This window comes from Perognathus longimembris, chromosome 17 (genome assembly GCF_023159225.1).
Source record: "Perognathus longimembris pacificus isolate PPM17 chromosome 17, ASM2315922v1, whole genome shotgun sequence".
NCBI lineage: Eukaryota > Metazoa > Chordata > Mammalia > Rodentia > Heteromyidae > Perognathus > Perognathus longimembris.
Genome location: NC_063177.1, coordinates 23,979,947 through 23,994,627, shown reverse-complemented (window position 1 = coordinate 23,994,627; position 14,681 = coordinate 23,979,947). Strand labels below are relative to the sequence as shown.

Below are 14,681 nucleotides of genomic sequence, written 5' to 3'. Positions count from 1 at the left end.
TATTTCCATTTCTTTTATGGCAAAAGTTGTTCAGCATTCCTTCATATGTTTATTAGCCTTTTTTTTTTTTTTTTTTTTGCCAGTCCTAGGCCGTGAACTCAGGGCCTGAGCACTGTCCCTGGCTTCATTTTTGCTCAAGGCTAGCACTCTGCCACTTGAGCCACAGCGCCACTTCTGGCCATTTTCTGTATATGTGGTGCTGAGGAATTGAACCCAGGGCTTCATGTATACGAGGCAAGCACTCTTGCCACTAAGCCATATTCCCAGCCCCTTTATTAGCCATTTTTACCCCTTCTGAAAACTATCCAATTCATTTGCCCATTTATTAATTGGACTATTTGACCTTTTCATGTTTAATTCTTTAAGCTCTTCAATGAGTAGTTGGCAAAGACTTTTTCTTTTTCTCTCTCTCATTCTGTGTGGGCTGTCTTTTGATTCTGGTAATTGTTCTTTTGATGTGCAGAAGTTTTTTTTAATCTGATGCAATCTCACTTGTCAATTTTTGCTTCCATTTACGGAGCAATTGGAGTCCTATTCAGAAAGTAATTGTCTAGCCTGTAGCTTCAAGTGTTTTCTTTTAGTAGTTTCAAGGTTTCAGGTTTTGCATTAAGATCAATGATTTATTTTGAATAAATTTTTGTGCAGGGTGAGAAATAGGGATCTGGTTTCAGTCTTCTCCAGATGGATGTTCAGTTTTCAGAATTATTTGTTAAAGAGGATGTCTTTTCTCTAATATATGCTTTTTGACTTTTGTCAAAAACCAAATTACTGTAGTTGTGTGGGTTTATTTATGGGTCTTCTGTTCCATTGGTTCACATGGTTGTTTTGAACTAGTTCCAGGCTAATTTTTTTTCCAGTCCTGGGGCTTGAACTCAGGGCCTGAACACTGTCCCTGCCTTCTTTTTGCTCAAGGCCAGCACTCTACCACTTGAGCCATAGCGCCACTTCTGGCCTTTTCTATATATGTGGTGCTGAGGAATCGAACCCAGGGCTTCATGTATATGAGGCAAGCACTCTACCACTAGGCCACATTCCCAGCCCCAGGTTTTACATTTTTAAATGTAGAGTTCTTTCTTTTCCTCATAGTTGTTTCTTCCTAGGTATTTATTTTTAGTCTATTGTGATTGGAATTGTTTTCCTGATTTCTTTCTCAGCTTGTTCACTGTTGATGTACAGAAAAGCCATTTTCATTTTTTCGTGTGTGTTTTGCATCCTGCTACTTTGCTGGAAAACTTTTTGGTGGAGTTGAGTCAAAATGTTAACTCTAATGCTGTTGTAATAGCCCCAAGTGTGACTGCTGGCTTGGCCCTTCATGCCTCCATTCATACCCTCCTCCCCTTGCCACGCCCATCCAGGCCCTGGCCCCCTCACCTCCTTATTGACCACCATATTGCACATGCACTCAGTGGCCGCCTGCCGCAGCTGGTCATGATTCTCAAACATGTAGTTCTCGATGTCCGGTAAGGCTTTCTCCTTGAAGATCTTCTGCCTATGGTGAAGGGTGAAGGAAGAAAGACCTTGAGTACTCTGCCATGAGCATGTAGGGTTTCAGCCAACCAGGGCCTTTCTGCCCTCCTCATGGTTTTCCTCCCACATCCTCAACCAACATGGTTTGAATGACACTGAGCCAGCTTCCAGGAGGGACAACAAACTAAGTGGCAAAAAGCATCTTGGTCACAGTGATGGTTCTGGAATGAACATATCATCTCCTAGATATTCTTTTGTATTGCTAGGGAAGAGAGATTCTTTCGTATTGTAGTTGGGGAAAGGAAACTATCTTGCTTTATCTCGCTGCCTATGCAGCTCAGGAAAGGTGATGTCCAGGGCTACCTTGTAACCATGAAAGGGGGGAAGTCCATCTGAGAATTAAGACAAAGAAAGGAAGGAGGGAAAGACCTCGGGACAACTTTGTTACCACTGTGTCAAACCAAACCTTAATCTGGCCTTCATCTGGTCATTTCAGACTCATTTTTTTTTAAGTACTGGGATTTGAACTCCAGATTCTCAAGATTGCTAGGCAAGGTGTCCTACCATTTGAGCTACATTCCCAGTCCTTTTGCTTTTAATTTGATTTTCAGACAGAGTCTCAAGCTTTTACTTGGGCCAGCTTTAGACCGGATCTTCCTACCATTACCTCCCATGTTGGTGAGATTACAGATAAGAACCACTTATACTTGTTTTTAAGGTAGGGTCTCAAACCAGGTGCCCGTGGCTCGTGCCTGTAATCTAGCTACTCAGGAGGCTGAGATCTGAGGATTGTAGTTTGAAGCCAGCCCAGGCAGAAAAGTCCCAGTGTGACTCTTATCTCCTATTAACCACTAGCAAACCAGAAGTGACTATGTGGCTCAAAGTGGGAGACCGCTAACCTAGCCTCGAGCAAAAGAGGTCAGGAACAGTGCTCAGGCCTTGAGTTCAAGCCCCATGACAGACACACAGACAGAAAAAGAAGAAAGGGTTTCATTAACTTTTGCATTATACCGAGAGCCTCCTGTCCCCACTTCTAAGTAACTGGAATTACAAGCATGCACCACCATAGCTGACTTTTTCTTTTTTTGAGGCAGGGTCAGTATATGGCTCTGCTGGCCCCAAACTTGTAATTCTCCTGCCAGACTCCTTAGTGCTGGGATTGCAGGTGTGTGCTGTCAAACTCCATCATGCCTCAGCTAGGGCTGAGAGTTTTTTGTTTGTTTGTTTTGCCAAACTGGCAGTTTGAAACTAAGAACCCAATACATTTCACCAAGGCCCTAATTTTAAGAAAGAACAATGTCATCCTCACTGCCCACCTGGTTGTCTCCTCACCCCTGGAGAGAGAGAGAGAGAGAGAGAGAGAGAGAGAGAGAGAGAGAGAGAGAGAGAGAGAGAGAGAGAGAGAGGTTTCCACCTAACACTATGTGACACTCTCTCCACTCTGCCCCTTCCACCTCCCTACTCTCCACCTCCCCACTCACCTGAGTTTGTCACTCCGTCCAGACAGGTTGGTGAGGCCGAGGAGAGCCTCATAGTTCTGGAGCCCATCCCTTTTGGTGTCCAGGAGACTTACCAGAGGCCGTACCACTTCATATACCTGTGGGGAGGGGGAGCACAGATCCGGTCAGGGGGAACCATTCCCCCAGTCCCTGGCATTGACAGCTGGCCAGCTCCCAATTCCCAAAGCCTGTTCTTATCCCAGGGTCTGACTTAATCTTCACAGCGATGCTGAAAGGCAGGGCTATTTCTTCTATAATACAGAGGAGAGAATTGAGCTTTTGGGAGGATGATCCTGTCCACCAGAGTCTGAGCATCTCCAATACCTTGTCCCCTCTGTGACAGCACCATGTCCCTCTCCAGACTGGGATGATGAGGGGACAGGCCCCCTATGAGCAGAAAAGACCCCTCTCCTCCCTTCCCATTCAATGTGGAGACCCACCCTCTCCCCAGGAAAGGCGATGTCTGGATTGGAGACAGCAGCGATCTTGGCCAGAGCATGGGCTGCCTTCACCTTGCCCACATCTGTGCCCTCCAGAGCCAAGGGGATCAAAGCCTGCAAGAAAGATGGGAGTCATTGCTTGGCCATATACATCCAGAGATCCCTCCCATCTTCTCACTCTAGTTGCAGGCTCTCTGTCTGTCTGAGTCAGCAGAGGTTCAGAAGTCTCTGTGACATAATCAGCCCTTGGGTATCATGGAAAACAATCACGGATTCTCTCCCCTGGTGCCTAATGCCCATGGAGGTTTTAATCCTTTTCTCTTATCCATCCATACATTCCTTCAGCTTTTAGAAAAAGAAATAATCTAAATGAATGCCTTCCTTTTTTTCCTTTTTTTGCCCAAGCATTAAACCAATTACAACATCAGTCTTTCATTGAGCAACTATGTGTAGTGTTTTCTAGTACTACTTTACTTAATGTCTATGACATTCTGGAAAAGAATGAGTCTTCCCTTTCCCCTTCTTACATATGAAGAAACTGGCTCTTAGAGAGCAAGTACTCTTCCCAGGTTATACAGCTAGAAAGGGGAAGAGCAAGGTGCAATTGCAAAGTGGGTGTTAGTGGCTCATGCCTGTAATCCTAGCTATCCAGGAGGATGAGTGCCAAAGATCCTTGCTTGAAGCCAGCCCAGGCAGACTAATCTCCAATTAACCAGCAATAAACTGGAACTGGAGGCATGGCTTAAGTGGTAGAGCATCAGCCTTGAACAAAATAAGCTAAGCAAGAAGCCAAGGCCCTGAGTTCAATCCCCAGTAGTGGCACAAAAATACAACTATAAGCTTCTGTGGAAAGTCTGGGGTCTCTACCTACATTAGGCTATCTTCCATTACCAGGCAGAGTAAATACAATCCAAACTATATATACCAGAGCAGCATCAGTTTAGGCAGAAATTGGATTGGGGCCCATCAGCACACATAGAGAAAATACCTGGGGGACTATATTCTATGAGGTTGTGGGTGCAGTGATCCTGAGCCAGGCAAGTGGGATTGTGCCCACTTGCAGACATGTGTGCACACACATGAGTGCACACATACACACAGAGTATGTGCTGTTTCTCATCTAGGAAAGCAAGGACTTGATCCTGTCTAATTACCTTGCCACCACCTTGAGCCACAATGGTGCCCCGGTCCTTTGGGTTCTCACACAGTGCCAAGAATACCCTGCAGGGCCGAGAATGAAGGAGAACATTTGGAGTGTTGAGCCCCCTTCCCAGGCTAGTCAGAGCTGTAAAACCTCAGGCAATAGAGAAATCCGGGTGAGGGCACCCTGCACACCCATGCCAAGAAAGGGCATACTGGGGAGATACTTCCATGGCCATAAGTGGCCAGGGCAGGAACAAGGACAAGGGAGGCTGCAAAGAGCCACTCCATTACTGTTTATGGAGATGACCACCGGCTCCCTGCTGCTCCAGCCTAGGAGAAACTCTACAGCTGCAGTCTGGCCAGGCCTCCTCTCAGGTCTTGCCTAGTGCCCCCAGGTACCCAGGCTCCAGACATACTATAGGAAAACCAACAATTCCCTCCCTTCCTCTATCCTCCATGCCTTTGCATATGCTGTTTCATCTGCTTCGAGTCCTTCCTTCCCCTTCATTTGAATGGCTTCCTTCCTTCCTTCAGGAATCTACTGAGTGGTCACCTCTGCCAGAAAGCCTTCCTGAAAGCCACCCTGCTAACCTTCCAGTCTGGCAGGTTGAAAGCCACTGCCTGTACTCAGGCCTGTGCCACCCCCTCCAATCATGGCACCCACCGCACTGAGCTGTAACCATGACCTGTCTCCTCCCAGCCAGGCTGTACAGAGATCCAGCTTCTTACTGCTAGGAACACACATATCCAGGATGGGCAGTAACACCCCCCCCCCACCACCCAGGGTATCTCTTTTCCAGGATCCTCAGTGGCCCAACCCCTCACTTAGAGCCCACATGTTCTATATCCCATCCTTCTGTCCCTCACAACCCCCCACCCCCAGCCGCACCTGGCCAGCAGTTCCTTGGTCTGGTCGGTGAGGATAGCACTGTCGGCTTTCACCATGCAGGCCAGTGCTGAGATGACACCAGCCTTCAGGAGCCGCTTTACCCTCATGTCGACAAAATCCTTCTTGTCCTGGGAGACAAAAGGGCAGTGCTGGGAAGGGGCCTGGGCCCCAGGTCACTGACTGGAACAAAGGAGGCTCTATGACTGACTTCCTATGGCCAGCTGAATAGTGGCCCCCAAGATTTCTGCGATGTAGTCTCTGGAACGTGATAGCATATGACCTCATGTGACCAAAGGGATGTTGTAGAGATGACCAAGTTAAGCATCCCAAAAGAATAGCCCTGCTGCTACCTGGATTGTGACTTCTCACCTCTAGAACTGTACCATTAAAAATTCTGCTTTTCATAGCCGGTACTGGTAGGTTATGCCTATAATCCTAGCTGCTCAGTGGGCTGAGATCTGAGGATTGCAGTTCAAAGCTAGCCCAAGCAGGAAAGTCTGTGAGACTCTCATTTCCAATTAACCACCAAAAAGTTTGACGTGGAGCGGTGGTTCAAAAAGTAGAATGCTAGCATTGAGCAAAAAAGCTCAGGGATAGCACCCAGCCCCTGAGTTCAAGCCCCTATATTGATTTTTTTTTAAGTTTCAGAGAATAAGGGAGCAATGTGGAAAACACAAGTGCCCCCCATCCCCAAACCTGGCACAAAATAATTCCATTGATTGTGACTGTATAGAAGGAAGAAAAGATGCTCAAAGAAAGAGAAAGGCTCTTTTTTTCTTTTTCTTTTTCTTTTTTTGCCAGTCCTGGGCCTTGAACTCAGGGCCTGAGCACTGTGCCTGGCTTCTTTTTGCTCAAGGCTAGCACTCTGCCACTTAAGCCACAGCGCCACTTCTGGCCATTTTCTATATATGTGGTGCTGGGGAATCAAATCCAGGGCTTCATGTATAGGAGGCAAGCACTCTTGCCACTAGGCCATATTCCCAGCTGCAAGAGAAAAGTTCTGGTGGGTAACACAGTATACCAAATATCAGCAGTAGTCATGTGATTACATCAGTACCTGGTTTATTTTCTCTTGTCCATCTTTCTGTTTACCTTGCAACACTGGTATATTACTTGGATCATTTTTTAAACACTGAAATTGATCTTCCTGGCTGGGAATGATTTGAATATGCATTTATATGCAGATGGTATTCAAATGTTGCCCTGGTGCATAGGGAATCATCATACCCTTGTGTTAGGGCCTCCAGAGGATTTGTAACCTCTGGATAATGTTGACCCTTGGTCCTCCTCACCTTCCTACTCAGCACCAATATCCCTAAATCCAGAGAGCTCCCCCAAAAGGAAAGTTTTATAAGTCTTGAAGCCTGAGATAAAATGGTCTCATAGCCATGAAATTGATAAGATAAATTGTGAAATATTTATCACAGCTCCATATGTTTAATAGAGAAAAAATGTGCTTGTTTATCAAGATGGAAAATTAAAACAAAGACAGGCACAAGTGCTGCCTGGTGGGGAAATTTACCAGTGTCATCTTTGATTGATCCAATCGTTCCATACCCACCCTATACATTTTTCCCCACCACTTCTTCTGGAGGTGTGGTGGTACAGCACCCCCTTCCTCTAGAGCCCCCCAATACCCACCTTGGGGTGCTCCTCAGGCACATGCTGCTTGGAGAACTTGGCAAGCTGTACCAGCTCTGGGATGAGCTCCTTGACATCGTAGCTGTTGGTGCAGTTCACCAGGGTGGTGGCCACTGAGTAGAGGATGGTCTTATCGCTGGTCTGGAGGAGAGGGAACAGAGATTTGAATCTGGTTTTTGCTTAGAAGACACACAGGAGCACGGGGCATGGGAGCCAGTAGGTTTGGGAGCTTATTGTGGAGAAATCTTTGTGACACAGGGGGACTAAGAATCAGCCCTGCTCATAAGCCCAACATCACCTTACACAGAGTGACCAGAAATCTCTCCCAGCTCCTGGCTTGGCGGCTCCTTTACAAGCCCAGTTCCAGCACCTGGGTGTGGCCTGGCCAGGAGCCAAACTTCAATCTGGTCCTAGTGGAAATTGCTCCAGAGGAGGTGAGGCACTACCTTGCGGGAGGGGTGGTCCACAGGACCTCGCTCCCTATGGGCTATAGGCAGATGTACCATCCTCTTGCTCACACTCCCTCTACCAGAAAGGCAGGGCAAGTCCATCTACAGCCAGGTAAGATGAAGGCGAGGAAGAAGGAAAGGGACCATGAAGGTTTATGCAGGAGAGAAAGTAGAGTCAGGATGAGGATGTAGGCATCCAATTCCCATAGGCTTAGGTGCAAAAGCCCTTCCCTGAGGTCAGAGTTCAAGGCCACATTCACCTTGGCCAGCTCAAACATGGCCTGCAGAGCAGGGATGTCCTGAACAAAGTCATCCTTTACATCAGCGTCCAGTGTGAGATAGGCCAGGCCCTCCACAGCCCAGCGCCGGGTCCGGGTGTCTATCGTGGAATTGCACAGCCACCTGAAGTGTGGAGGGAGAAGGGAGAAGGGAGAGGGGATGCAGAAGGTGCCAGGCCTCCAGTTAAGACAGAAGAGACTTTAAGGTAGTAAGCCAAGGTGAAGAACTTCACGTTATACAGTATCCATTGCCTCAGAGATGGCTCAGAATCACCACCCATCTCCACAACCCAAGTCCAGGAGGAGACAGAGGGCCAGGAGGGACAACCTTCTTACTTGCGACACTGCTTGGCCAACTTCTCAGTGGACCCTTCAGCAAACTGCCTGAGACCATAGTCTGTGCCGCCGGCAGAGCCGAGCTTGCAGAGTCCCTGTGGGAGAGCAGACACATGTATGCAGGCCAGGCCCCAGAGCTAGGGCCAGGCTTTGCTCCTTGGGTCCCCTACTCTTCAGTTTGTCTACTACACCCTTCCACAGGGGACCCCTGTTATGATCTCTTAGTGGGAGGAGGGGGCGACATGCCTTCAAAACTGAAGCCGATGGGCTGAGAATATGGCTTAGTGGTAGAGTACTTGCCTTGCATGCATGAAGCCCTGGGTTCAATTCCTCAGCACTACTAACAGAAAAGGTTAGAAGTAGCTCTGTGACTCAAGTGGTAGAGTGTTAGCTTTGAGCAAAAAGAAGCCAGGGACAGTGCTAGTTCTCAGGCCCTGAGTCTAAGCCCCAGAACTGGCAGAAAACAAAACAAAACTGAAGCCATCCCTGTCACTATTCTGATCTCACAGATTTTTTTTTTTTTTTTTTTTTGCCAGTCCTGGGGCTTGGACTCTGGGCCTGAGCACTGTCCCTGTCTTCTTTTTGCTCAAGGCTAGCACTCTGCCACTTGAGTCACAGTGCCACTTCTGGCCATTTTCTGTATATGTGGTGCTGGGGAATTGAACCCAGGACCTCATGTATATGAGGCAGGCACTCTTGCCTCTAGGCCATATCCCCAGCCCCTCTTACAGATATTTTGAAAGATCCATATAATAAAGTCATGGCCAAGGTAAAAATTAGGTGTGGTATTTGTGTGTGTGTGTGTGTGTGTGTGTGTCACTGTGTTCTTGCACTTGATAGAATGAAGCTCTACCACTTTAGCTACATAGCCTACTTTAGTCTTTTTTTTTTTTTTTTTGCTAGTCCTGGGGCTTGAACTCAGAGCTTGAGCACTATCCCTGGCTTCTTTTTGCTCAAGCCTAGTGCTTTACCACTTGAGCCACAGCGCCACTTCTGGCTTTTTCTATATATGTGGTGCTGAGGAATCAAACCCCAGGGCTTCATGTATGCAAGGCGAGCACTCTACCACTAGGCCATACTCCCAGCCCACTACTTTAGTTCATTTTTAATGTGGTCTCCAGCTTTTGCCTAGGGGTTAAGCCCATGATTCTCCCAAGTAGCTAGGATTAGAGGTGCTGCCCACCACACTCTGCTTTTTTTTTTTTTTTAATTGTGTCTCAATAACTTTTTCTTTTTCCCACCTGGGCTAATCTTGAACCACCATCCTCCCATCTCTGCATCCCATGTAGCAGGGAGAACAGATGTGAGGCATCACTCCCAACCAGTAATTCATTTTGTTAAGAAAAAATTATATGAATTGGGCATGATGGAACACACCTATAATCCCCAGGAGAATCTTGAGTTTAAGTCTACCCTGGGCTACAGAGTTAGACTCTATCTCAAAACAAGAAAATTTTTTTTTTTTTTTTTTTTTTTTTTTGCCAGTCCTGGGGCTTGGACTCAGGGCCTGAGCACTGTCCCTGGCTTCTTTTTGCTCAAGGCTAGCACTCTGCCACTTGAGCCACAGCGCCACTTCTGGCCGTTTTCTGTATATGTGGTGCTGGGGAATTAAACCCAGGGCTTCATGTATGGGAGGCAAGCACTCTTGCCACTAGGCCATATTCCCAGCGCCCCCCCCCCCAAAAAAAAAAATTTGATTCAGAATTTTTTTAAAGAAACAAGTCAATGACTTACTCACATCCCAGTCACTGTTTACAAGATAAAGAAAAGATGCATGAAAATAATTGCAGTAAAAATGAAAAACATGGAAATAAAAAAGATAAAACCGGTTTGAGCTGTGCCATGCGAGAGCAGGTTAAGGAAATGGAGTTGCTAGTGTTTGCTCTGGAAGTACTTTCTGGATAAAGCATATCAGTGTGAGCGTGCTTCATAGAATAGAGAACGGGTTATGTGCAGGGCCCACCTTTCTGAATCTCTGTCTCTCTGCCCAGCCTTATATATGGGCATGACTGATTCCTGGAGCATGGTCCGCTCAGGATGGGCCATGCCCCACTCAACCTACTCTTCCTCTGGTCTGGTACTGTGTCTGGGACTGGTACCATGGTGACTGGTACCCATACTGGAGAGGTGGTTGGTACCCAGCCCACTCACCACCAGCGTGCGAATCTTGATCTTCTCATTCTTGGTTTTCTTGTAGATTTCTTTGAGCAAGGACACCCCGTTGGTGATGATGAAGGTGGCCCGGCTGAGCTTGGTGGAAGCATGGATGAGCGCCTCCACAGCCACCAGCTGGTCTGCCTCGCGCTCTGAGCCACACAGCGCCACCATCATCTCCATCACACCTTTCATCCCCAGCAGCTGATTGCCAAGGTCAAAGGGCCCCTGCAGGATCCCTGACACTGTCTGGATGGCATTCACATTCTTGTCCATGTTCTGTGGGTCAAATGTGCCCCTAAAACAGAGGGCAAGGCTTGTGAAAATAGTTGGTCCTAGGGAAGCTGGTTGCTGGTTGGTCATGCCTGCAACCCTAGCTACTCAGGAGGGTGAGATATGAGGATCACAGTGCAAAGCCAGCTTGAGCTGGCTCAAAGTGGTAGAGCACTAGGCTTGGGCAAAGAGTTTTCTTTTTTTAATTAATTAAATTTTATTGACAAGGTGTTGTGCAAAGGGGGTACAGTTACATAATAAGGTGGTGAGTACATTTCTTGTGATATCTGTTACACCCTCGTTTCTTTCCCTTCCCTAGATCAGGTAGGCATATATACAATATCCAGTGTACCAAAATCATATGCAGTAACCACATAGGGTATGCCAAAGGAAATTCACCTAGAACATTAAACGTAACGTCAACAATAGAATCCTCCTGTGTCCTTCTCTTGGAGTTGTTTTTGTTTATCCTCGTCTTATATAATCATATATACATAGCTGTTGAGCTATTGTGATCCACTGATAGATCTATTCTAGACCTTTGTATGTTTGTCTAGTAGTTGTTTGGTTTTAGATACATAATGTAAAGTCGCTGACCCAAACATGTGGAAATACCATTTGAAAAGAAGTTTGTTATTTTGCAGACCTGGTCTCTACTGTCCCCACACCCCAACAATCATATATCAAGAAGACCATGCCCCTTTGTTCTCTGTGTTCTAGGCTTGTCTTGCTCAACATTATTTGTTCAAGCTCTGACCATTTCCCTGTGAATACCAGTATTGTATCATTTCTAATCACTATGTGGTATTCCATTGTGTACAGGTACCACATTTTTTGTATCCATTCATCTGTAGTGGGGCATCTGGGTTGTTTCCATATTTTGGCTATTGTGAATTGTGCAGCGATAAACATGGATGTGCAGATGTCTTTATGATATCCTGAGACCTGTTGTTCAGGATAGATGCCTAGGAGTGGTATGGCTGGGTCGTAGGGTATGTCTATGCTGAGCTTTTTGTGGGACCTCCATACTGTTCTCCAAAGTGGTTGTAATAATGGGCAAAGAGTTTTCTAATGGCTAATTAGAGATAAGAGTCTCATAGACTTTCCTGCTGGGGCTGGCTTTAAGCCTTGATCCTCAGATCTTAGCCTCCTGAGCAAGTAGGATTACAGGTGTAAGCCACTGGCACCCAGCTTCAAGCCAACTTATGATGGTGACTTCATGGAAGATGTCCAAGCCAGAACCACCTGGCTGCACCACTCCCAAATGTCTATTCTACTGAGGGTCAGTGCTTCCCACAGCTCTAACTTGCTAATTTGGGGAATTAAGAATCAAACACAGAGCCATTCCCTGGGAGGCCTCTGGGGACTCACGTGATGTACTCCTCACAGATCTTTCGGAAGTGATCACGCTCGGGGTCACAGCGCAGGTCATCATAGAGCTTGTTGATGAGGATGGAGGCCAGCATGCGAGTGTTGTCAGTCAAGGGTAGGCAAGAAGGCAGGTCAGGAACCTGCCCCACCACCTTCAGGATCTTTCTCAGGCCTGCAGATTAACAAGGGCAAATGTGGGATTCCTGTAGGACTCTACCTTTACCAACACACCTCTACCCTCTATAAGATCTGCCTTTAGGCAGCATGAGCCTTCCATGGCACAGAGCACTGGAGTGGGGCCAAGAGACCAGGTCCTCCCTGTGACTGGGCCCCTTCCATGAGCAGCCCATCTCCTGCTACGACTCTGTGTTTCACATGTTCTCAAGGGGAGTCCAGACTAGCTGATCTCTGGGGACTTGGTCAGTGCTAACATTCTATGATGTACAATCTCCATGTGTGTGTGTGTGTGTGTGTGTGTGTGTGTGTGTGTGTGTGTGTGTGTGAATACTGGAACTTGAATTCAGATCCTTGTGCTCTTGCTTGGCTTTCTTGCTCAGCTAACACTCTACCACTTAAGGCATGCCTCGAATACAGTGTAGTGTTTTGCTGGCTAGCTGGAGATGGAGTCTTACAGACTTTTCTGCTTGGGCTGTCTTTGAATCACCATCTTCCAGATCTCAGCTTCCTGAGTAACTAGGATTACAGGCGTGAGACATGGGCACCACCTTGCTCACATGCAGTTTTTATAAGCTGTCTTCTCTTGGGCCTCAGTTTCTTTACTTGAAAAATGGAAATAATATTTCTTACTCTATAGAGCTAGAAGACTCAACCAGGTGACAAGTGGAAGCAGCTTAATGCTAATCAATCCATGAACGTCTAGTACATCTTCAGAAAATAGTACATTTGCTAATTATCATGATCTCCTGTTTTTCTTCGAGTATTCAAAGTGAGAATTCAGAACTAATTTTTCCTACACCTTTACTCAGTTTGTGAAGACTCACCATCCTCACCGATAAGAATCTCACTCGGTGCCACCCTCTTCCCGCCTCCTCACCATTATCTACCACATAGATGGTGCGTGAGTTGTCGTGGATGGCCAGGTCCTTCCTGGGGACATTCTTGTTGAGCAAGTTGAGTGCCTGGTCTCTGCCCTGGCCAGATACTTTCTTACTAACCAGCATGTCGAGCAGGTGGTTGGTGATCTGCTTTAGGTCCTTCTTGGTGTCTGAGAAACAAGGATAAGAGCAAATAAAAGGACAAGGTCCCACGTGGATAGGATCAGAAATGAGAGAAGCTTCTAGAAAGACTCTGGAGATACTGAATCCATTGCTTTCTGAGTATGTCAACTACTTCAGGAGAGGTTACCATTTCTAGTTTCATACTTACCCCCCAAAATAATCCCCAGACAATACCCCCAAGGGTCCTTTGGCCAATTTGAACACTGTCTTCTTCTATGATAACAGCTCTCACTCTCCAGTAATGATTGGCAGAGATCCAGGGACATTGTGTATTGTTTTGATAAACTGGTTTAATGAAATATTTTCCTGAAAGGAAATTGCTACTTCATACAGACTCCCTACTTTACACAGATCCAGGCATGTGAGAACCTAAATGCCAGCTTTGCCTATGGGACCAGAGCTTCCCCCACAACTGGTGGATATTAAAAGGCAAGTGCTTTTTTCCTAATGTTGCTCTTTCTGACCTCCCTGAGGCATAGAGGGATTTTAGTTCTAATTCTAGGATGGAGCCCAATGGCAAGCCAGCTGGCAGTGACATAGACATCTCTAAGCAATGCCAGATGAACAGCAGAGGAAGGAAGGAGTTGGGCCATGCCATGCAAAGGCAAAGGCCTCAGTGGACTTGATATTCTGTTCTCAGATAAATATATGTCATTACAGACTCCTGTGAGGCTCCAGGGGGTGGAATTTTGACTGTAGGCAGGTGCAAGCTACAGAGAGACAGATCTGAGATTAATATGTTTTAGGATATTTGTAGCAGATCTCCAACAAGGACTTGTGGAAGACTATACTTTCATATCACTATTGAGGTCGGACTCCCAGAATTCACACTCGTTGGGCCCACCCCCACACTGGCTCTGGGTTGATCATGTGACCTATAGCACAACCAGAGGCTTCCAAGGGATTTTTTTTTTTTTTTTTTTTGGCCAGTCCTGGGCCTTGGACTCAGGGCCTGAGCACTGTCCCTGGCTTCTTCCCGCTCAAGGCTAGCACTCTGCCACTTGAGCCACAGCGCCGCTTCTGGCCGTTTTCTATATATGTGGTGCTGGGGAATCGAACCTAGGGCCTCGTGTATCCGAGGCAGGCACTCTTGCCACTAGGCTATATCCCCAGCCCCAAGGGATTTTTTTTTAATCTATGCCAAGCACTGGTGGTTTCATGCCTGTAGTCCTAGCTACTCAGGAGGCTGAGATCGGAGGATCACAGTTTGAAACCCGTCTGGGTTTAATTAACCCCCCCAAAAAGCTAAAAGTAGAGCTGTGGCTCCTGTAGCAGAGTGCTACCCTAGAGTGCAAAAAGCCAAGGAAGAATGTGAAGCTCTGACTTCAAGCTCTGAGGCAGAGGCAAGAATTAGAGGAAGCATTAGAGGCCTGTCTGAGTTACATAGCAATACCCTGTTTCAAAGAAAAAAATATTAAATGGTATATGATATTAACATTGCTCAGTACATTAAACTACTTATAGCAGAATTCCAGTTTTGTTATTTTTTATTTTTTTTTGTCA

General features: G+C 46.6%; 1 protein-coding gene across 1 annotated transcript in view; it reads right to left on the bottom strand.

The window, feature by feature from the left end:
- Positions 1-14,681, bottom strand: part of Unc45b (unc-45 myosin chaperone B) — a 31,061-nt gene that overhangs the window by 6,424 nt on the left and 9,956 nt on the right. Inside the window, exons 8-18 of the mRNA XM_048365746.1 lie at positions 12,995-13,165; positions 11,941-12,112; positions 10,294-10,594; positions 8,143-8,237; positions 7,789-7,930; positions 7,080-7,220; positions 5,439-5,566; positions 4,561-4,627; positions 3,407-3,520; positions 2,949-3,064; positions 1,372-1,489 (exon numbers count right to left, since the gene is read on the bottom strand). Of these exons, the coding sequence (XP_048221703.1) occupies positions 1,372-1,489; positions 2,949-3,064; positions 3,407-3,520; positions 4,561-4,627; positions 5,439-5,566; positions 7,080-7,220; positions 7,789-7,930; positions 8,143-8,237; positions 10,294-10,594; positions 11,941-12,112; positions 12,995-13,165 (1,565 nt within the window). The remainder of the gene's footprint in view (positions 1-1,371; positions 1,490-2,948; positions 3,065-3,406; positions 3,521-4,560; positions 4,628-5,438; positions 5,567-7,079; positions 7,221-7,788; positions 7,931-8,142; positions 8,238-10,293; positions 10,595-11,940; positions 12,113-12,994; positions 13,166-14,681) is intronic.